The following is a 24113-nucleotide window of genomic DNA, read 5'->3' as shown; positions in this document are numbered from 1 at the left end:
AATACAAATATTATAGTTTTCCAATTTATCTTATAAAATACAAGATTATTTAACACAAACCGCCAGAAAATCAAAGAAAAAAAAAAAAAAAAGAAAAAAAACAAAACAAAAAAACAAAACAAAAAAACAAAACAAAAAAACAAAAAGAGAAAAAAATTACCACAAAATGAAAATCGTTTTGGGAAAACACTTGAAAAAAAAGTCACAAGACGATAGTGAGGACGATGAAGAGTATGACGAAGATCAGGGATCTGTAAGCGATCCATCTTCTTCACCTTCAGAAACATCCGATTCCGATTCCGATGAACATTCACATAAGAAAAGAAATCAAAAAAAGAAGTCCAAGGGAAAAAACTCAGAAAATCACCACAGACCTACTGAAAGAGCTAGAAGAAGAAGAAGAAGAGCTAGAGATAAGGTAGGCCCATGGAAATTGGGCAAGACTTTGGGTAAGGGTTCAACTGGTAGAGTCAGATTAGCTAAACATATGGAATCTGGCCAATTGGCAGCCATTAAAATCGTTTCCAAAAAAAAAAAAAGGAGTGTCAACACTGGCTCAAGTGGGATCTTACCTTATGGTATAGAACGTGAGATTATTATTATGAAATTAGTGTCACATCCAAATATTATGGCTCTATATGAAGTTTGGGAAAATAAATCAGAATTGTATTTAGTGTTGGAATACATTGACGGTGGAGAATTATTTGACTATTTAGTCTCAAGGGGCAAATTACCAGAGAAAGAAGCTATATATTACTTCAGACAAATTGTACAAGGTGTTTCTTATTTACATAAATTTAATATATGTCACCGTGATTTAAAACCAGAAAATTTGTTATTGGATAAAAAAAATAAGAAAATTAAGATTGCTGATTTCGGTATGGCTGCCTTAGAACTGTCGAACCAAATGTTAGACACTTCGTGTGGTTCGCCTCATTACGCGTCTCCTGAAATCGTTATGGGGAAGAAGTACCATGGTAGTCCAAGTGATGTTTGGTCATGTGGTATTATTTTATACGCGCTATTAACGGGTCATCTACCCTTTAACGACACTGATGTTAAAATTTTATTGGCAAAGGTCCAAACTGGTAGCTTTGATGTTCCAAGTTATCTATCCAACGAGGCCAAAGACTTGATTTGCAAGATGATTGTTGTGTCCCCTAAGAAAAGAATCGTCATCGATGACATTTTGGAACATCCACTTTTAACTAAATATAACAGATTTACCATGAATAAATCAAATACAAATATTCGTATGATTGGGTCTAATAAGCAAGATAAGAAGCACAATGAAGGAGATGAGGTTGATAATTTATTGTCAAATTTACCGGTGCAACCAGAAATCGTTGAACTGAAATCCAAAAGAAATGTAGATCCTTCAATTTTAGAAAATTTACAAATTTTATGGCATGGCTGTCCCAAGTCTGATATTGTTAAAAAATTGTTGAGACCTGGTAAATCTGAAGAAAAAATATTTTATTCATTATTATATCAATACCAAGAAAATCAGCATAAAGTTAAGGAACTGGATTCTGCTAATAACGAAATAAACGAACCAGGAACACAATACCATGCTAATCCTGAAGAGGATGATTATAATGCTGCTTTTGCACCCAAATTGGAAAATAACTCTCAATTTGCATCGATGAATTCTACTGTTTCTAGAAATAGCTCATTGGGGAGATCTTCAGCGAGGGTTAAAAATTTTGTAGCTTCCTCCTCGTCTTCAAGAAATTTACAACAAAAACCATTAAGCGGTTCTTCGTCTATCAGATCATTCAGACGGAATACACCGGTAGATGAAGATCGCGTTATTTCACCACTACCGTTATCTTTTATGGCTGATGAATCGGTCAACAACACCAATGCTTTTAATAGCTATAATGACAACAACTTACGTCAAAATGGCTTATTGAGATCCGAATCGAAGAGATCCTTGTATTCGTCAACTTCCATTTCTAGGAGATCGCTAAATTTGAAAAATTATGCAAATGGCCAACCATTGGATGCTTACAAAAATAACGTTACCAATGGGAACATGTCTAGCGCTTCTACTTACAAAGATTTGAGAAATGAATTCTCATATATGTGTGATAAAATTTTGTTTGATGAACGGGATGAACGAAACGTATCTGATGGGTCTATTGGTGCCAATGTAAATAATCAGAATATGGCTATTAAGTCTGGCTTTCAATATGGGAATACTAAAGTTCCAACCACTTTTATGAATAATACTAGCAACAACTATTTTCAAACCCAACAGCAACAAAAGTATAGCCTTGATGGCGGTATATCCAGTTTGGACCCAAAATATTCAAAGGGTTCGTCTTTTGCTACTGATAATATGCTGAGCTACAATAATACTAACAATATGAATGCTTCGTCAAATGTGATTACCAGCACACCTACACAGTATGGGAAAATGCCCTTGAATGGGGGAGAGAAAAATGTTAGTTCAATAAGAAGACGTTCATCCTTATTACAACAGCCTAGTGGATCTTTTAAAAATAACAGTAACCGTTACTTTAATATGCCATTTAAGGGCGATGTTGCGGGCGGGGGTGGTGCGGGTGGTGGGACTGCTAGAATGTCATATATGTCTGACTACAAAAGGAGAAGTGGTTTAATCTCTTTGCCTTCTGGGATGATGAACACAACAGATACGTTTCAAGATTTGTCAAAGTATTTGAATGGTTTAGATACATCAGATGTTGCAAATGAAAATGAATATGATGAAAATGATAATGCTGTCTTTAAAGACAGCGAGCGTCTTATACCGGAACAAATTACTTTTTCTAACAATAATAATAGTTCTGGTAACATTGGTACTGGCGATAAGCTGGATATTGAAGACGATGAAGATATCTGTTTGGGGGTTGGTGATAGTTTTCTTAAAGCTGCTAAGGGCGATAATATCACCTTAACGCCTAGACCTACTTTAAGAAGGGGCCTGTCAAATTCCGATGACAGCCAGAGAAATGCCATTGTAACTCCATCGAACCAGAAACAATCGCAACAGCAGAAAAATGAGAGTTCATTCATGGATACTGGTGGAAACCAGCATAGCAACTACAGAAGCAGTTATTACCAAAGTGATTATGATGGGATCTCCGAATTTTCATATAAGGTCCCCTCACATTTATCTACTGCTGAATTGGTTAATATACGCCGCACTAATCAAGTCCAAAACTATGAAAATAATGCTGTTCCTATTACAAGTACTAGTACTACTGCTAGTACTACTGCTAATACTAATGATACCAATATATATAACAATAAAATGGATAAATTACCAAAAAATATTGTTTCTAAGGACTTTGTTAACTATAGCGACTACGATGGTATTATTGGTACAGATGCTACTTTAAAAAAATTATCAAATAGCAACATTAAAACAAATAATAGCACTAACATTAGTAGTGCCGGTCTGACATCTTCATCTGAGGTATCCGCCTTAAATGTATTTGAGAATTTATCTGAAGATGAGTATGAAAAGTCATGTCGTCATAACGGTAGGCATAATAGCGAAAGAAACAAAATTTTCACTAGTAGTAGTAGAGATAGTTATTCTCAGTCTTCAGTGGATGATGATTCATATTTTGTGGATACAAATTATGAACAAAGTGATGGAACTGACAGTGATCCTGTGATTCACAGAAAAGTTGTATCTATTGAAAGCATGAATAATAATGTCATATTACCACTTTACACTGATATAAGAGGGAGCTTATATGTAAATCCGCAGCTGCAACAACAACTTCCTCAATTTGAAACGAACAAGGATACTGATGGTAAGATTCAAGGGAGTATGAATTTATCCAAGGATTCTAATGGTAAACAGTCACCAGTGAATTCAGAATTAAGGAAGGAATTAATGAAAGTTGATGTTGATGATGAATATGTTTATTTTAATTATGATGATACTAATGGTAATACTACTACTACTACTACTACTACTACTACTACTACTACTAATAATAATAATACAAATAAGAATATCGCTACATCTACTTCCTTCAACTTTAATAAAAATGTAAACATAGAACGGGAGAATACCCAATCCATTATAGCCAAATTTCACTTGACTCCAGATAAAAATTCTAGATTCGTAATTAATAATAATGTTAACAACTCTTCGATAGCAGTCGATAATATACATGGAATTACTTCACCAGCTTCTAACAATACTGCTAGTAGGAGAACAAAAACCATTAAAAATAGTGGGATTCCAATACGTATTAACAGGGCAAATTGTGCCTCTGAAAAGTCGTTAGATGTGAATAAAGTTTTTAAAGATTTGGATGATGAGGAATGCGATGAAAGTTTTGGGAAGATGGAACCTGACATTTTTGTTAATGATTTAGAAATTATTAATTCTAATTCAACCGATAATGGTTTTACTAATACGAGGCAGCAGTCAAACTGTGACAAAGAGGATGTATTAACCGAAAATAAACAATTAACTGAGAAAAATGAAAAAGATGGTGATGGTGAGGACCACGGAGAGGATAGAATTAGGTTAACAATGACAAACAATAGTTCTGTATCATTTTCTAAGGATTTGGGAACTGTGGAACATAAAAAAAATGAGAATATTGGCGATAATGAAAAGGATCGGAAACGTGTTACCATGCTATTTGATGATGAAGATGGGAAGTCTACCGTTTTTGGTAATTTAGAAAATCATCATTTAAAACAACAAAGAAAAGTCTTGCAGACTGCACCTACTACTCCTAATGTGACAGGTACTGTTGCTGATACTGATGATGCAGTACAAACCGTTAATAGTGTACTTCACAGTGACACTGTTGATTATAAAAATATGGTTGAGGCGGTTGAAAGAAAACCCCTAAGAGACATTTCGCATAGTAACAACACCATTAAAAAGCCCACAATTAAGATTGAATATAAAGTTGAAAATGTTTCTGGCTCTTATGATCTCAGTATTGGTAACAACAACCCTAAGAAGGCTAATTGGTTTACCAAGATGGTGACCAGGATTTCCAGTGGCAATTCATCATCTTTGCACCATACCAACGGTGGTAATAACAACAGTTCGGTAAAGAATATGCCGGATAGAAATTTGGTATTAAAAAAAATTCATAAAACTAATTTGAGTTTTCAGGAACTAAACCGGTTAGCATTAACCCAATTCGATTTGAATAATGTTGCCTTCAAAAAAGATACTTTTTCTAAAAAGCAGAAATCCACTGAATTTGTTAAATACAATTGCAAGTTTATTAAGGATAAGTTTAAATTTTCTGTTGAGATCGACCATTCGAATTTTATAATTTCCAAAGACATAAGTGGTAATATTAAGTATAATAATTGTTTTAATAAGAATGACTTTTCTTCTAGAAGTATTAGGGGGATAAATGCTTCGTTTGATTACTTTAACGAGGGAATAATTAAAGCGTTAAAAGCATGAAAATTTGTGTGTCTGTATATTATTATTTACTAGCGTTAAGTGTGTAATGATTTATTTCTTTGTATACTACTAAAATACTGTGTGGTTTATCTGTGCAATTAATTTTTAAATAATGATGGTAATTGAAATGCGCCGGGTGTAGAATATTTTTGTTTACGGTGAAAAAATATCTGTAAAAGCCCCAATTTCGGAGTTGGCTTTATTTATTTTTCTTTATTAAAATGACTAATAGTTATATTCTGTGGAAACATTTACGTTAAAGTAGCTATTTTCTTTTTTTTTAAAAAGAAGTAAAAATAACTGAGGGTTTATTCAATGTTTTAATAATATCAGTGGCTGTAGCAACAAAATTTAAATTAGATTAATTCATGTAATGGATATTTAAGGTGTTGATTTAATAGTACGTTCTTTCAATAATGTGTGACTACAAATGTATATATATATATATTATCTCTTCATTCGTATATATTAACCGTACAGTGTTATATAGAAAATAAATGCAATTATTTCAATGCCTCGGAAAACTTATAGTGAAATATCATTCAATATTTGTGTAGTAATATCACTAATAAATTGTAGAGATAAAAGAAGGAAAAAATAACTTGTGGAAGAATCTTTTATTTATTTATTTATTTACGTTTTTTTTTTTTTATTTTTTATTTTTTGTTATCTTATTTTACAACGGAATTTTATTTATTTATTTTTTTTTTTTTTTTTTTTTTCCAGAGGGTGGACTAATAATACAGGCAAAAAAGAATAAAAAAAAAAAAGAAGAAGCGACAAAAATGAAAAAAAAAAAAAAAAAAAAAAATATATATATATATATGATATATAAAGCAAACTTCTTAAGCTTTTTTCTTTCTTTCTTTCTTAAAAACTGAATAAGAAGATATAAAGTAAAAAGTAAAAAGTAAAAAAAGATATTCAAAGTTAACTTAAGCAAATATATTTTATTTTGTAATCCTAACAAAGCGTTCCAATTTGTATTGTCGATCTATTTCCTACTTTCTTTAATATCCGAAACATCCATCAAGCCTCATCTCCAACGAAAACGGACACCGAAAAGCTAAAAAAAAAATTACATATATAAATATAAATATATATAAAGAATACAAAAATTAAAAAAAGAATATAAACAATGCTGAGATTAACAACAATTTCTCCAATTTTGAAAAATACTGCCTTTTCCTCTTTAAGATTAGCTACCACTGGCAGGAGATTCAATTCTGCATTTACTATCCCAGAAACTCACAAGGGGGTTATCTTTTATGAACATGGTGGTAAATTAGAGTATAAAGATTTACCTATCCCAAAACCAAAACCAAACGAAATTTTAGTTAATGTCAAGTATTCTGGTGTGTGTCACACAGATTTACATGCTTGGAAAGGTGATTGGCCACTACCAGTTAAATTACCATTGATTGGTGGCCATGAAGGTGCTGGTGTTGTCGTTGCAAGGGGTGAAAACGTTAAGAATTTTGAACTTGGTGATCTAGCTGGTATCAAATGGCTAAATGGTTCTTGTATGAGTTGTGAATTGTGTGAATCGGGTCATGAGGCCAACTGTTTACAAGCTGATTTGTCTGGTTACACTCATGATGGTTCCTTTGCTCAATACGCCACTGCTGATGCTATTCAAGCAGCCAAGATTCCAAAAGGCACAGACTTGGCTGAAGTTGCACCAATATTATGTGCCGGTGTGACCGTTTATAAAGCATTGAAAACCGCCGACTTGAAACCTGGTGATTGGGTTTGTATTTCGGGTGCTTCTGGTGGTTTGGGCTCTCTAGCAACCCAATACGCCAAGGCTATGGGGTTGCGTGTCATTGGTATTGATGGTGGTGAAGGTAAGAAAGAATTATTCGAAAAATGCGGTGGTGAAGTTTTTATTGATTTCAGAGAAACCAAGGACATCGTTTCTGCTATCCAAGAAGCTACCAACGGTGGACCACATGGTGTAATAAACGTTTCTGTTTCAGAAGCTGCAATCTCCATGTCTACCCAATATGTCAGACCAACCGGTACTGTTGTATTGGTAGGATTACCAGCAAATGCTTATGTTAAATCTGAAGTTTTTTCACATGTTGTCAAATCCATTAATATCAAGGGTTCCTATGTTGGGAACAGAGCTGATACTAGAGAAGCCTTGGATTTCTTTATTAGAGGTTTAGTTAAGTCTCCAATTAAAATTATTGGTTTAAGCGAATTGCCAGAAGCTTTTAAATTGATGGAGCAAGGGAAAGTTTTGGGTAGAATGGTTGTTGATACCACAAGATAGAAGAGATAGACGGTGATGCAAATTTTTGCATTCAAAAACAAAAACAAAAACAAAAAAAAAAAAGAAAAGGATTAAAATTGTGATAATGCCATGAATAATAGTGGCTTTGTATGTACACTTTGTATTTATTTATTGTTGTTGTTATTATTATTTTATTGAGTAAATCCAAATGAATGTATTTTTATGTGTATAAGAGATTGTAACATTTATATATTAAGTAGTGAAGTATTTAATATAGAAAAGTGTAAGCTTTACAGTTTAATTACGCGGATGTTGGATTGTGGCTTTAAGTTTCATTGACGTTTTGTTTTGTTTTGTTTTGTTTTGTTTTGTTTTAAAAAAGTACAGAGGGAATGTGAACAGCCGTGTAATTAAAAAATTAGCTGAGTAAATACTCCAAAAAAATAAAAAAAAAAAATAAGGATGTGGAATTGCCGTGTTTTTAACTCACCAACAACAAAATTAACTTGGAGAATTACAAATTAGATACTAATCCAATATATATCCATATAATGGAACACTGCTATCCGTCTGCATTTAAATATCACTTTGTTGTATGCTTTAATAACAAAAACAAATAACAATTATACAATAATAATCAAAAAAAGAAGGGGTGATCATATTTATGTATAAAACCCCATTAAAAAAGATTATATAAAGACTTATAATTACATTTTGTTTTTCTTATTTTCAAATTATCCCAAGAATTTAACTTTACCATACACTTTTCTTTCCCACCTTTTTCTCTCTCTTTCCCCCTTCGAATTACAAACTCGCAAAACGGCTACACAGCAGAATAGAGCACAAGGAAAAAAAAAAAATACACACACACACACACACACAAGCGCAATAATATGACAGGGTTTTTTGATTCGTTTAGAATTTATAGTCCAAAAAAACACGCATCCTCATCTGGTTTTGGGGGGAACTCTTCAAATTCAGGCTCGCTATCAGGCGGTACAATGTATCTTTATTCTAAAGAGTATGTACCTCCATCTACCGATAATAAACTAGAGCAAAAAAACCAAGATGAAACGATAATGGGATCATTAGATACTAATAATAGTAACCCCAATAAGGATACTATTATTGGTGATAGAAGAAACAGCATTTCAAGCACTGCTAGTAGTATTGAAGGTGATACTGGCATGAAAACGAATTCACCTTATATGGTTGACATTAGAAAAATAACTCCTGTTGAATTTGAAAAACTTTATAACAGTGTCAATAAGAAAGATGGGAATATGTGATTACTATATTTTGTTATTAATTTTTATTGTTATTTTATTGTTATTTTATTATTAGGTTTAACTTTTGGGTTTTTATTATTAATATCATTTGAGAACTATTTGGTTGGGATCAATTTTTATTTTATTTTTACTATTTTTTTTTTTTTTTTTATTTTTTTTTTAACTTTCTGTACGTTTTATTTACTATGATTTTTTAATTAATGTTTTACATTTTTTTTTTTCTACATAAAATGTCATTGGAGATGAGCTAATAGTGATACTGGAGTTGTTTTGGGATCTTATTGTATATACTTTGTCGCTATTTAAATCCGCTTATGCAAAAATGGTCGCTCGGTATTTAAAGAAAAAAAATAAATAAATAAAAAGTTTTATTAATTGAAAAACATGTGGTGCGTTGGTCATTTTAATTACTTGATACATGTTTATATAAATAACAAGCTTGTTGCTGAATTGTTACTTCGATTAATTTAAAGCCAACTTTATTTCCACATTAAATCTAACGTTTTTATATACACTTATATTCCTCTTAATCTTTCTTTTTTTTTTTTTTTCTTTTTTTCTTCCCTTTTCTATAGCTCTCTATTTTTAAGGCCTGTATAGTTTTATTATTATTAATATTTCAATTAAAAGGGGAAGAAAAGACAGAAAAAAAAAAAAATTAAAAAATAAAAACCAAGAAACGAGTAAACCATGAAATTGACTTCAGTCCCCGGTTATTTTTCTAATTATGAAGAATTGGCCCAAATACCAGGCCAAACGAATTACGCATACACCAAAATAGTATCCCCTGGAGATGATGGTGTCAAAAGGAAAAACTGGCAAGAATTGCTGGATTCCCTACCAGCAGGGCATAAGGTGTTTTTAGTAGCAAGACATGGCCAAGGGTATCATAACTTAATTGTCGATACATATGGTGAACCTGAGTGGGATAGATATTGGTCTAAATTGAACGGCGATGGTGAATTAGAATGGTTTGATGCACATCTGACTGAATTAGGAATCAAACAAGTGGAAAGAACTGGCTCTTTAATTTTCAATGGCCAGCTTGATGGTGTTGTTCCCGACGTTTTTTATTGTTCTCCATTGAGAAGATGTATTGAAACTTTCCACAACTCTTGGAACCAAGTAGCCAATTTACAGGAACGTGGTATTACTGATCATGATTATGATACCATAGAACTAAATATCTTAGAAGGATTAAGAGAAACTATTGGAGAACATACCTGTGATAAAAGACAACCAATTAGTAAAACTTTCAAAGAGTATAATTTGATTAACTTTGACCAGAAAAATAATGCCAAAAAAAATTCAGATTTAAGATTGAAGTTGAATTATTTGCCCGTATACACTGAGGAAGATTTGTTATGGAAGGCTGATCAAAGAGAAACCAATGATGAAATCGATAAGAGATTAAGCAAGTGTTTACAGCATATTTGGGAAAGAGAAAAAGCTAGTGGTTCAAATAATAAGTTGATTTCCATTACTTGCCATGAGGGTGTTATTCAATCCATATTGCGTGTTTTGAATCATGAAAGTATACCTAGATTTGAAACCAGTGGTGTGGTTGCTTTAGTAGTTAAGGAAGATGAAGAAAAATAAGAGCGTTTTATACAGGCTGGTTTATTCTTCTAGCTGTGACTTAATGACTCATTTTGTTATTACAACTATTTTTTTCTTTCTTTCTTTCTTTAACATTATATATGACATTTTATACGAAACACTGGAAGCTATAATTTTATAATTATATTAAAAAAATGTTTTTGATCTGCTTTTTTTTTTTTATCCTTGGTATGTTTTTAAGCTACTTTTTGGAAAAATAAATCAATTTTGACTATGTGCATAGTTAAATTTTTAAGAAGGTGACGAGGAAAAAGCACAACATAGTAAGAAATTTGTGCAGATGAGACTTGCCCGGTACCGGTTTGGTTTGCGATACGGGTGTATCTGTGACTTATCTACCTATTACCTGTATTATTTACAATAATAGTACAAAAACAAAAAAAAAGACAAACAAGTCAGTTCTTTATGGCCAGATGGAGTAAATGTATGCGCGTGCACTTTAAATGTCAATCAAAGAAAAAAAAAAAAATAAGGATAATTTTTCCATTTTCTTTTCTTTTTATTTTTATTTTTATTTTTATTTTTATTAAGACTTGAAGCAGAAAAAAGTTCCACCAGGATAAACACAATATATTTTTCTTTACGACAAATAAAAAAAAAAACATAAATTAATAATAGTTATAAATTAGTCATTTTGAAGAAAAAAAATAGAAAAAATAAAAAAAAAAGAAAAAATAAAAAAAATAGTTCTATATATATAATATTTTTTTTTTCCCCCCCATCTTACTTTCCTTACTAAATCTTTTATTTTATTTCTCTTTTTTTCTTTTATTTTCCACTGAATCCTCGTTTCACCTAAGCTTTTGTTCTCACCAGAAAGCTAAAAAAAAAACTAAAAAAGTTTAAAGAAAAAGACCTCAAAACTACTTTAACAAGTAAAAAAAGGATTAATACGCAGACATAATGATTAGGAGTACCATTTGTAAGAGATCGAGCCATATGATGATGGCTCGGAGGACTATTTTCAAAACTGCCACAAGCAGTACTATTACTAGGCCCTTGACCATATCACTATCCATGCGTTTTAATTCTACTGCTGCCGCTGCTGCTGCATCAAATAGACCATGCCCAGCCCCAAGCTTCGACATTGAGACTCCAACTGCTCCTAATGCCACCACCGTTAAAGCCAAAAACTCAAATAAAATGGATGACTCTTTGATAGGCCTGACTGGTGGACAAATTTTTAATGAGATGATGAAGCGTAATAACGTTGACACCATTTTTGGTTATGCAGGTGGTGCTATTTTACCAGTCTATGATGCTATTCATAACTCTGAGCACTTTAATTTTGTTTTGCCAAAGCATGAACAAGGTGCAGGTCATATGGCTGAGGGCTACGCTAGAGCCTCTGGTAAAACAGGTGTTGTTTTAGTCACTAGTGGTCCAGGTGCAACTAATGTTGTTACTCCAATGACCGATGCTTTAGCGGATGGTGTTCCAATGGTTGTTTTTACTGGCCAAGTTGCTACTTCCTCAATTGGCACTGATGCCTTCCAAGAAGCAGACGTTGTTGGTATTTCTAGGTCATGTACAAAATGGAACTGTATGGTTAAATCTGTTGATGAATTGCCTAAGCGTATCAACGAAGCTTTTGAAATCGCTAACAGTGGTAGACCAGGCCCTGTATTGGTTGATTTACCAAAGGATGTTACTGCAGGTGTTTTAAGAAATACTATTCCTGTCAAAGGTTCCTTGCCTTCGGATACCTTGACCAAATTGACTCAAGGCGCTATCGACCAATACACTTTAAAAAACATAGAACACGCCGCCGCATTGATAAACAAAGCTAAAAAACCAGTTATATATTGTGGTGCCGGTATTTTGAATAACCCTTCCGGTCCAAGTTTGTTGAAAACTTTGAGTGAACGTAGTCAAATTCCCGTAACTACCACCTTACAAGCTTTGGGTGCTTTTGATCAAAGGGATCCTAAATCTTTGGACATGTTAGGTATGCATGGTTGTGGTACTGCCAATCTAGCCATGCAAAATGCGGACTTAATTATTGCTATTGGTGCAAGATTTGATGACAGAGTTACTGGTAACATCAGCAAGTTTGCTCCAGCTGCTAGAAAGGCTGCTCTGGAAGGAACAGGTGGTATCATCCATTTTGAAATTTCCGCCAAGAATATCAACAAAGTTGTTGAAGCAACTGTTCCAATTGAAGGCGACGCAGCCAGAAACTTGGAAACCATTTTACCTTTGATCAACGAGGTAGAAGCCAGACCAGCATGGTTTAAACAGTTGGATGAATGGAAAAAGGAATACCCATACTCCTACGAAAAGGAAACCCCAGGCTCTAAAATTAAACCACAGACTGTTATCGCTGAATTGTCTAAATTGTCTACCAAGAAATTTGGAAACAAAAAGGAAGTTATTGTTACCACCGGTGTTGGCCAACATCAAATGTGGGCTGCTCAACACTGGTTATGGACTAAACCAAGAACATTTATTACCAGTGGTGGTCTAGGTACCATGGGATATGGTTTACCATCTGCTATTGGGGCACAAGTCGCCAAACCCAATGCTATTGTTATAGATATTGACGGAGATGCCTCTTTCAACATGACCATCGGAGAATTGTCTTCTGCAGTACAGGCTAACGTTCCAGTTAAGATTTTATTATTAAATAACGAAGAGCAAGGTATGGTTACGCAATGGCAATCTTTGTTTTATGAAAATAGATACTCCCATACCCATCAAAAGAACCCAAACTTCACCAAGGTTGCTGAAGCTATGGGTCTGAAAGCTATCCATGTTAAAGAACAAAGCAAATTACATGGCGCTTTGAATGAATTTTTAGATTACAGTGATGGTCCAATTTTATTAGAAGTTAATGTTGAACCAAAGGTTTGTGTTTTGCCTATGGTTCCTGCCGGTAAAGGTTTGGACGAATTTATTGCATTTGACGCTGAAGCAGAAAAGGAATTGACTGAACTGCGCCACAAACGTACTGGTGGTAAATATTGAGGATTTTTTAATTTAATGTAAGGGAATTTATTTAATCAATTTTATCTATTTGTTTACTTTTATTTATTTTTTTTTTATTTATTTATTTGTAATTTGTATTTAAGAAATAAAGAATCGAAAAAAAAAAAAAGAATGGATAAAAAGGTGGCTTATGTACAATGCTTTTTCGGTTAAGTACTTAACTATATCGGCCTCTTTGCCCGTTCGGAACTTTGCATAGCTTTTTATTTTAGTTTCGGACTGGAAAAAAAAAAAAAAAAAAAAAAAAAAATTATTATTATTATTAGCCATTTTCAGCATTTTGCTGTGCGGTTCTTTTTAAATATAAACCTTTTTTTGTTTTGGCAGCAAAAACACAACAAAACAACAACAAAAGAAAAAAGGAAAAAACTTTAGGAAAAAGGGGCTAACAAAAAACGAAAATACATATAACTTTTTACAAAACATTTTTTTTTTTTTTTTTTTTTTATTAATGTTTTAATCTTGTTTTACCTTGCCTTTCTAGAGAATCCGACCACTAAGTTTGTACAAATCTCTAACTCAGAATAACATATATATATATATATATATATATATATTCTGAACCTTTAAAGATTCTAAAAATCAACTGACATATAATAAGAAACATATATATATATATATATATAAACGTTTTAAATTTCACATATAACACACCTATTCTTCTCTCAATAAACTTAATACACAATGGCTATTATTAAGAGAGGTGCTCGTACTAAAACGGCGGCTGCTCCAGAAAAAAGAAGTGGTAAAAGTGGCAAAAAAATCCAAAAGGCTACTTTTGACTCTGGTAAAAAAAATGAAGTTGGTGTTTCAGACCTAACCCTTTTATCCAAAATAACTAACGAAGCAATTAATGAAAATTTACATAAAAGATTCGATAATGGTATTATTTATACTTATATTGGGAACGTTTTAATATCTATTAACCCCTTTAGAGATCTAGGTATTTATACCGATGAAATTTTAAAATCTTACGAGGGTAAAAATAGACTAGAAGTACCACCTCATGTTTTCGCTATTGCTGAATCCATGTACTACAACTTAAAAGCATATAACGAAAACCAATGTGTCATTATTTCTGGTGAGTCAGGTGCAGGTAAAACCGAAGCTGCCAAGAGGATCATGCAGTATATTGCTGCTGCTTCATCTTCACACCATGAATCGATTACTAAAATAAAGGATATGGTTTTGGCTACTAATCCTTTGTTGGAATCTTTTGGTTGTGCTAAAACTTTGAGGAACAACAACTCTTCGAGACATGGTAAGTATTTGGAAATTAAATTCAACTCTACATTCGAACCAATTGCCGGTAACATTACCAATTATTTATTAGAAAAACAAAGAGTTGTCAGCCAAATTAAAAATGAAAGAAACTTTCACATTTTCTATCAATTTACCAAAGGTGCTTCTGATAACTATAGACAGATATTTGGTGTTCAGCAGCCGGACCAATATATTTATACCGCCACTTGCACCAGCGTTGATACAATTGACGATGTAAAAGACTATAAAGAAACTATAAATGCCATGAACACAATTGGGTTGACTCAAGAAGAACAAGACCAAATTTTTAGGATGTTGGCCACTATTTTATGGATAGGTAATGTTACCTTTGTAGAAAACGAGGAGGGTAACTCCCAAGTGCGTGATACCAGTGTTACTGATTTCGTTGCTTATTTACTACAGGTGGATAGCCAAGTTTTAGTTAAATGTCTTGTTGAAAGAATCATGGAAACGAGCCACGGTATGAAGCGTGGGTCTGTCTACCATGTTCCTTTGAATGTAGTTCAGGCTACTGCAGTTAGAGATGCTCTAGCAAAGCAGATCTATAATAATTTATTTGAATGGATTGTTGATAGGGTAAATGTTTCTTTGCAAGCGTTTCCCGGCGCTGATAAGTCTATTGGTATTTTGGATATTTATGGATTTGAAATTTTTGAACACAACTCTTTTGAACAGTTGTGTATTAATTACGTCAATGAAAAGTTGCAACAAATTTTTATTCAACTAACTTTGAAATCAGAGCAAGAGGAGTACGCCAGAGAACAAATTCAATGGACTCCAATCAAATATTTTGACAATAAAGTCGTTTGTGACTTAATTGAGTCTAGACGACCACCTGGTATTTTTGCAGCTATGAATGATGCTGTCGCTACTGCGCACGCTGATAGCTCTGCAGCGGATCAAGCGTTTTCTCAGCGTTTGAATTTGTTTAATAACAACGCGCACTTTGACTTGAGAGGGAATAAGTTTGTCATCAAGCACTATGCAGGTGATGTCACCTACGACATTGATGGCATATCTGATAAGAACAAAGACCAATTGCAAAAAGACCTGGTTGATTTAATCGGCACCACTACCAATCAATTTCTATCCACCATTTTCCCTGATACCATTAGCCCAGATTCCAAAAGAAGACCACCAACTGCTGGTGATAAAATCATTAAAAGTGCCAACGAACTAGTGGAAACTTTATCTAAGGCATCACCATCATATATTAGAACTATTAAGCCGAACCAAACAAAATCACCAAACGATTATGACGACAAACAAGTTTTACACCAAATTAAATATTTAGGTTTACAAGAAAATGTTCGTATCAGAAGAGCAGGCTTTGCCTATAGACAGACGTTTGAGAAATTTGTTGAGAGATTTTATTTATTGTCTCCCAAATGTGGGTATGCTGGTGACTACATTTGGCAGGGTCCCGAACTAGACGCTTGTAAATTGATTTTGAAGGACGCTTCAATTCCTAATACAGAGTATCAAATTGGTGTTAGTAAAGTATTTATAAAAACTCCTGAAACACTGTTTGCATTGGAACATATGAGAGATAGATATTGGTACAATATGGCTGCTAGAATTCAACGTGCCTGGAGAAGATTTTTGCAGAGAAGAATTGACGCAGCAGCCAGAATCCAACGTGCTATTAGAGAAAAGAAGGGTGGGAACAAGTATGAAAAGCTAAGAGATGAAGGTACAAAATTGTTGGGTGGTAGAAAAGAGAGGAGAACTATGTCTTTGTTGGCTTACAGAGCTTTTATGGGTGATTATTTATCTTGTAACGAATCCAAAACCAAGGGTTCCTTTATCAAGAGACAATCTGGTATTTCTGAACATGTTGAGTTCTCCATGTATGGTGAGGCTTTGCAATCCAAGTTTGGTAGGTCTGCACAACGTGTTCCCAAAACCTTTTTATTGACCAAATCGTGTCTTTATATTGTTGGTCAGTCTTTGATTAATAATAGAGTGACCTACACTGTTGATTATAAAATACAATTGAATAGAATTCGTTTTGTCTCATTAACCAACTTACAAGATGACTGGATGGGAATATACGTTGAAAATGCTAGGCAAGCGGACCCATTGATAAATTGTGTTTTTAAAACCGAATTAGTTACAAGATTGAAAAAATTGAACAGCGGCATTCAAATCAAGATTGGACCAACAATTGAATATCAAAAAAAACCAAATAAAATTCATGTTGTTAGATGTGCTATTAGCGAAGCAGCTCCCAAGTATGGAGATAGTTACAAGCACGGTACCATTTCAGTTCGTCGTGGTAACCCTGCAAACTCCAAATCACATAAGAAGCCAAGGAATAACGGTGGTTCGGGTGTTGGTGGGTCATTTTCTCAGTATAATAATGCGAAAAAAACAACAACTGCTACCAATGCTGCAACAACTAGCAGAAAAACTTTAGATCCTAATTCTATGGCTACTGCTGCTGCTTCTACTGCCTATAATGGGAGCGGATCTCAAAAAAGTAAGCCGAGTGCACCACGTCCAAGGTCTATGGTTGATGCTGCATTACACCCACATATTAATGCTTCCACTAAGAAAAAACCTGCTGCACCACAATCTAGAACCAACGGTAGATCTGGCACATCTGCTTCACAAATACAAAGAAATTCGAGACCACAACCTCCTCAACAGCAGCAACAGCAACAGCAACAGCAACAGCAACATCATCAACAACAGCAACAGCAACACCATCAACAGCAGCAACAGCAACACCATCAACATCGTCACCAGCAACAACAACAACAACAACAACAACAACAACAACAACAACAACAACAGCAAAAATCAAATATTCCACCACCACCACCACCACCGCCTGCTGTTAAAAATACCACACCTCAATTTATAGCCGCCTATGATTTTCCAGGTTCTGGGTCACCAAATGAATTGCCTTTAAAAAAAGGAGACGTTGTTTATCTTTTAAGGACTGAAGCAAGCGGTTGGTCTTTGGCAAAGACGCTGGACGCATCAAAGGAAGGTTGGGTTCCAACTGCATACATGACTGAATATGAGGGAAATACCATTCCTCAAGCACCACCAGCACCATCCATGGCTAGTACAACTAGTGGTGGTGCCAACACTGTTCCTAGTGCCAGTAATAGAAGCGCTACTGTTTCTGCAATCACCACTGAGACCACGCCAACATCAGCCGCTGAAACTCAAGTTGATTTTTCAGCTGGTTTGGCAAATGCATTAGCTGCAAGGGCTGATAAGATGAGACTAGAGGACAGTGATGAAGAAAAAGAAGGTAAAGATGATGATGATGATGATTGGTAGATTTGGATCCATATGTATACTCCTTTACATTTATGTATTAATATATACTTGTACATTTCCAACTATTTTTATGTAATTGTTTTGTGAGAGATAGTTTTTTAATTGTTTATAATGTGTATTATTCAATAATATATATATATATATATATATATAAACAGAAGACAGCCACGCGGTTTCTAGGTCTTAACTTGTTCTTTTAAAAAAAAAATAAACCAATAACGAAGCAGACAGAACCAGGATGCTGATGCCACCCCTTAATAAAAACGATTTGGTATGAGTGGGAACATCGCCAGTTCTTTTAAACCAAATAGATGGTTCCATAGCCAATTTAGAAAGTTTTATCTTTGAATCACCGTAAGGAGGGTACCGGGCATCCAACGTCAATTTATCAACGAAGAAGGGCTGTTTGAAGATAGTCCTTTTATTAGTAAAACAATCATAGCCATCTTCACCGTGGTAATATCCGCCAATTCCACTATTTTTAATGCCGCCAAAGGGCGCATCTGGAAAACCTACATGTACTAATGAATCATTGATAGAACAGCCGCCACTTCTCAACATTCTCAAGATATATTGGATTTCAGTTTCATTATTTGAATAAATATACTGGACTAATGGAGTATCATGCTTTTCAACTATGTTCTTTAAAGTTGCAGTTAGATTGGAATATTTGAGAATGGGCAATATGGGTCCAAAATTCTCCTCCAACATTGAGGAATCGTCCCAGGTAACATCAAAGATCAAAGTGGGTGGCACAAACAATGTCTTTTCATCAGAGTTGATACCCGGAATAGAATACTTGTCACCTTCAGTTTTTTGTAGAATATCTTGTATTTTATTATAGGCAGCGCGATTAATCAAATGAGTAAATTCCGCCTCGCTGTCAATATCTTTATAAAATTGATCAAAAATTTCTTTAGCCTTCATTAAAAAAATATCATATATGGACTCGTGGACCAATAGATAATCGCAGGCAACACATACTTGACCACTATTGGAAAAAGCTCCAAAAAAGATTCTTTTTACAATGGTTGTTAAATCTTTTTTGTTAAAATGTTCAGTTACAAAAACTGGTGATTTCCCACCCAGTTCTAAAGTAACTGGTACCAAATTTTCAGCAGCTGCTTTGCTAACAATTTTACCCACTTTTGTTGAACCAGTATAAAAAATCTTGTCCATTAAATCAGTATTTTTCAATAATTCTGTGGTTTCCGGAACACCACCACAAACTATGTTCAAGAGGCCTTTTCTAGAACCTGTACCAAACTTTTCTGTTAAAAGTCTGGTTAATAAGGCTGAGGTCTGTGGTGTTAATTCTGAAGGTTTCCAAACGACACTGTTACCACCAGCTAGTGCGCTGGCAATGGGGTCAATAGATAACAAAACAGGGAAGTTACATGGACTTATAACGCAGACGGTACCAAGAGGGATTCTTTCAACTTTAACGTGACTGAATAAAAAGGCGACTGAGGACCAACCAGCACTTTTCTTAACGGGACTAAACCATTTGGGTAAATTAGCAATCAAAAGGGTTATATTATTCAAAAGAGTCGATATTTCTAGAAGGTAGGTTTCAGTCTTTGACCTATGAAAATCCTTGATCAGCGCATCTGTAATTGCAGATTCATTATCTTTAATTACAAAATATAAATCACGTAACAATTGCAATCTATATTGTAATTCTTCATCGGGGGTATTAATGTTTTCCAAATGATTCAAATGGAAAGCTTTAGATTCTAGTAGTTTGGGTCTGATTTCAGCTAAAGGTGTGTCAGTTACTAGCGAGTTCATGATGAGAAGGAGTTATTTTTTTTTTTTTTTTTTTTTTTTTTTTTTTTTTATTATTATTATTTTTTTTTTTTTAATTTGAGTTGTAGATAAACAACATCAAAAAATTGTTATCTTTTTATAAGATAACTTTCAACGTTGGAATAAAAATTTAAAAAAAAAAAAAAAAAAAAAAAAAGGGGAAAAAGCAAAAAAAAAAAGGGAAAAAAAAACATACGCGGAAGTGATAATAAACACGCAAAAGCGATAATTCACAGCACAAAAAATGAATAAAATCACTCCGCTGTCAAATGATCACTTACACGGAACAGGACAAATGGAAAACTTACCCGCCATCAAACGCTATATATTTAATATAACACCCACTAACTAAAAATATCAAAGGTCTTTTAAGCTCTCATTCACTTCTCTTATCAAGTCAACTAAAAAAAAACAGCGAAAAGAGTCCCTCACTTGTTATCTATCCCCTCTCTCTCTTGCTCTTTCCTCCTCTAAATTACTTATCCTTCTTCCAATGCTATTCAACTCTTCAGAAAGCTGTTTCATTCCATCTTTAATATCTCTAGACTCCTGTGAAATCAATTGGTTTATATTTATAATCTCTTTAACCAAGTTGTTTAAAGTAATATTATTGTTTTCTTCCTTTTTTAAGTACTGGTCCCACTTCAGTTCTTCTATTGTTGAATTATTCTCAATGATTTTAACAACACCATTCAAAGATTCTTCCAAATTATCGATTTTACTCACAAAATCAGAGGGAGTATTAAATGCTGCAACCGATGCAGAGGGAAAGGAAGCAGGTGAAGGAGAAGACGGAGAGGGAGACGATGAGAGTGCCGATGCTGCTTTAACATTCGTGGGCATGATGTTGTTATAATTACTTGTTTTATTAGTGTTTGGCGATGATGTTTTGCTTACTTTAAATTTATGCAATAAGGAAGATTGGTACTGCGGGTTATAAGCAGTAATAGCACTAGAATCGTTGTTTTTTGGAATACCATGACTCGTTTTATTTAGAGATGGCTTTTGTGCGGTAACAACACCATTATAACTTTCCGTAGCATTCTTACTGTCGTTAGCAGCAGGAATAGATTTCTTAGACCTTTTTAAATCACTTTGATGCTTCTTTTGTAAAAACAACCCAACTTTGTGATCAATTTCAGTTAATGTCTCATGGGTATGCTGTTTTTGATAATAATTAGAAATCAATTCATTATATCTATGTTTCAACGTCTTACTGTCCACAAATGGATAATTGTAGTTTTCTCTTAATAATTTTAAAGCATAAGTAAAATTCAAATGGTCTGTCCAAGTTAATTGGTCGATTAAAATCATTATAAAATCAATAAATCGTTGCTGATCTTCGTAAAACCATTGACGACTGGTTAGTCTTTTTTCAGAACCATTAATATTTTTATTAATAGTATTATTGTTATTGCTATTATTGTTATAAATATTATCATTATCATTATGATTAGTAGAATTGCTGTTATAATTATCGTTATTATTATTACTATGAGTATTATTATTGGTAGTAATAGTGTGTCTATCGACATTCGATAAGGAATTAGGCTTTCTACCAGCACTATCTTCAATGATACCACTTAAATCATTTTGTTTATACTCATTTTCGCCTGAATTAGGCTTTCTCCTAAAATCAGAATTAGGTTCAAAAAGTGCACTTTCCATTTTTTATTCTTGTTGTGTTTTTATTACTTTAGATTTTTGATCCATTTTTTAATTGTAAAACATGTATTTAAAAAAAAAAAAAAAACAAACAGACAAGCCAAATATTAAAAATAAATAAAAATAAATAAAAATAAAATAAAAATAAAATAAAAATGGCCGGGTTGGAACATAAATAATTGCGCAAAATATTATTTATAAACAAAAGGTTCGATTAACTGGGAATTTAGATCCATATAATATCACTTTCAGTCAATTCCTTCAAAACTTTACAACTATTTTGACCGACGTTTTCCAAATTGACCAATAATATTATAAATATCTCATCTAATTGTCTTTTCAAAATAATAGTCAGAAATGACCATTGTCTTTTTTGCTAACTTCTTTTAATATCATTTCATTTCCATCGAGTTTTATACATTCGTAATTTTTTTTATAATATGTAAGACTAAAGTTATAAAATGATCTTATAATGGCCACTTCTATTGTAAGCTTAATTCAGGATTATTCATGGTGACTGCGAATTTGGATTTTGGTAATTGTTTTCTTGTTCTATTTAGGTCTTTACATATAATAATAAAGATTAATTAAAACTATAACTTAATCATGAAGAATATTGTTGTAGATATTCATACTTTTCTTAATTGTTATAGATCTTATTCTTATTCCCTTATTTCATTGTTGGTTCTGATGATACTTAACTGGTAATGCGTTACTAATCGTGCTTACTGATCATAAATAACCATATCCTTTCTATAATTATAATACATGGTTATAATATCTAACCTTGAAAGAAAAACTCCATGTCGTAATATGAAACCAAGTAAACATATATTACAACCAACATACAGGAAATCTCCGTAATGGAAATTACCTTAATAGGAAGTCTCCGTAATGGAAATTACCTTAATAGGAAGTCTCCGCAATGGAAATTACCTTAATAGGAAGTCTCCGTAATGGAAATCACTTTTACAGGAAAACACCGTAACCAAGATGCCGCCTAAGGAACAACAACGAAATGTTGGAAAAGATTAATATGAACGTCAAATATAAATGTGAAAATAAATCATATATAAAGAGATGATTTATTATCAAGTTATTCATCAAAAGTCTTTAAGTTATAGTTTTAAATAAATCTTTATTATATATATTATTATATGTAAAGACCGAAATAAAACAAGAAATTAATTACCATAATCCGAACCCGTAATTATTACGACTAATCCTGAGTTACGCTTACGATACTCTGTTATGAAGTAGAATTGTGTGTGTCACGTTTTATACGAGATGCAAGTACTTCCGAGAATACGGAGAAGACCGAACATACGGAGATCGCCGCAAGAAGGAAAATATGCCCAGCGGACAACGAAGAAACATTAGAAAAAGTTAATACAAACATAAGGAAAAAGGTGAAAATAAATCATATATAAAGAGATGATTTATTTAGAAAGTTGATTATGAAATAGATGAGTTATATAGTTTTATTAGTTAAAAATATATAAAAGATCAAGCAACAAACTATTACATCTGCCTTGATATAAATAGCAAAGTATCAAATCTGTTTACTAACCCTGCCCCTCTCAGTATATCCTCTCTGCGACATAACACCTGGTAGCGCCGCTAAAATTAAATTTCAAGAATGAATCAGCATCTAACTGTTATCGCCCCATTTAAGTTCTCTGGAGCCAAAAAGGATGTTTCCAGAATTCCAGCATTTTTGTTGAGTTTCGAAACCCAATTTGCTATGTGTGGTATTAAAGACGATTACGTGAAAATTTGTTTTGTAGGTCAAAATCTTACTGATAATGCTTTACAATGGTTCACTAACTACTTTAACCATAACGACTGTAGAGCTATGACATACTCTGCATTTGCCGCTGACTTTAAGGATTACTATAGTTCCAAGATAGACTCGTACCAGATCGTGGAAAAGTTGAAGCGAGTTTCACAAAAGGAGGATGTCGATACGTATGTTAAACAGTTTATGACGTACTATGACATGTTACCTCGTAATTATATGTCAGATGATTTTGCCATTGATTTGTTCATACAAGGACTGAAGATTCAAACTCGCCAATTGATGAGAATGCACCGTTTTGACAAGTTAATTGATGCTGTCAATGCTGCTGTAAGAACCGAACATTGCCGTGAAGACTTGGATGTTTCATTGAATTTTGACAGTAACCTTGTTGGAAATACGAATAAATTAGATAAGGACTTAGATTACATAATGAATGCGATCGATAACACAAGACGTGGTTATTCGAATGCCGGGAGAAGATATACCGGAAGAGACAAAGGAGGGAAGAATTCCTATAGAAAGGATAACTTCCAAGAGAAGTTTTACAATGTTTGTAGAAGAAACAAGTTGTGTTTCAACTGTGGCTCCCCAGAGCATGCAAGAGCTAATTGCCCTGGTGATGCGAGGCCTTCCTATTAAGAGACACAAGACAGGTAAACGATGTGGTATAACTAAGAGAGTTACTACCGCAGC

General features: G+C 33.4%; 9 protein-coding genes across 9 annotated transcripts; 7 read left to right on the top strand and 2 right to left on the bottom strand.

The window, feature by feature from the left end:
- Positions 1–166: 166 nt before the first annotated feature.
- SCDLUD_004007 (serine/threonine-protein kinase) lies at positions 167–5428 on the top strand (the record flags this gene model as incomplete). Its single annotated transcript, XM_046079185.1, has 1 exon — positions 167–5428. One exon carries the CDS (start codon positions 167–169, stop codon positions 5426–5428), a length of 5262 nt encoding a protein of 1753 aa, XP_045933654.1.
- Positions 5429–6566: 1138 nt separating this feature from the next.
- On the top strand, positions 6567–7706 carry SCDLUD_004006 (zinc-dependent alcohol dehydrogenase; the record flags this gene model as incomplete). Its single annotated transcript, XM_046079186.1, has 1 exon — positions 6567–7706. One exon carries the CDS (start codon positions 6567–6569, stop codon positions 7704–7706), a length of 1140 nt encoding a protein of 379 aa, XP_045933653.1.
- Positions 7707–8560: 854 nt separating this feature from the next.
- On the top strand, positions 8561–8956 carry SPG4 (Spg4p; the record flags this gene model as incomplete). Its single annotated transcript, XM_046079187.1, has 1 exon — positions 8561–8956. The coding sequence occupies one exon, from the start codon at positions 8561–8563 to the stop codon at positions 8954–8956; it is 396 nt and encodes a 131-aa protein (XP_045933652.1).
- A 690-nt stretch (positions 8957–9646) lies between these two features.
- PMU1 (putative phosphomutase) lies at positions 9647–10555 on the top strand (the record flags this gene model as incomplete). The annotated part of the gene is made up of 1 exon (XM_046079188.1): positions 9647–10555. One exon carries the CDS (start codon positions 9647–9649, stop codon positions 10553–10555), a length of 909 nt encoding a protein of 302 aa, XP_045933651.1.
- Positions 10556–11479: 924 nt separating this feature from the next.
- Positions 11480–13543, top strand: ILV2 (acetolactate synthase catalytic subunit; the record flags this gene model as incomplete). Its single annotated transcript, XM_046079189.1, has 1 exon — positions 11480–13543. The coding sequence occupies one exon, from the start codon at positions 11480–11482 to the stop codon at positions 13541–13543; it is 2064 nt and encodes a 687-aa protein (XP_045933650.1).
- Positions 13544–14248: 705 nt separating this feature from the next.
- Positions 14249–18145, top strand: MYO5 (myosin 5; the record flags this gene model as incomplete). Its single annotated transcript, XM_046079190.1, has 1 exon — positions 14249–18145. The coding sequence occupies one exon, from the start codon at positions 14249–14251 to the stop codon at positions 18143–18145; it is 3897 nt and encodes a 1298-aa protein (XP_045933649.1).
- A 183-nt stretch (positions 18146–18328) lies between these two features.
- HFD1 (hexadecenal dehydrogenase) lies at positions 18329–19936 on the bottom strand (the record flags this gene model as incomplete). Its single annotated transcript, XM_046079191.1, has 1 exon — positions 18329–19936. The coding sequence occupies one exon, from the start codon at positions 19934–19936 to the stop codon at positions 18329–18331; it is 1608 nt and encodes a 535-aa protein (XP_045933648.1).
- A 453-nt stretch (positions 19937–20389) lies between these two features.
- SCDLUD_004000 (uncharacterized protein) lies at positions 20390–21622 on the bottom strand (the record flags this gene model as incomplete). Its single annotated transcript, XM_046076749.1, has 1 exon — positions 20390–21622. One exon carries the CDS (start codon positions 21620–21622, stop codon positions 20390–20392), a length of 1233 nt encoding a protein of 410 aa, XP_045933647.1.
- A 1636-nt stretch (positions 21623–23258) lies between these two features.
- SCDLUD_003999 (uncharacterized protein) lies at positions 23259–24059 on the top strand (the record flags this gene model as incomplete). Its single annotated transcript, XM_046081490.1, has 1 exon — positions 23259–24059. One exon carries the CDS (start codon positions 23259–23261, stop codon positions 24057–24059), a length of 801 nt encoding a protein of 266 aa, XP_045933646.1.
- Between the last annotated feature and the right edge of the window lie 54 nt (positions 24060–24113).

The sequence above is a fragment of the Saccharomycodes ludwigii genome, chromosome V, assembly GCF_020623625.1.
Source record: "Saccharomycodes ludwigii strain NBRC 1722 chromosome V, whole genome shotgun sequence".
Lineage (NCBI taxonomy): Eukaryota > Fungi > Ascomycota > Saccharomycetes > Saccharomycodales > Saccharomycodaceae > Saccharomycodes > Saccharomycodes ludwigii.
This window is presented reverse-complemented; position numbering and strand designations above follow the sequence as displayed.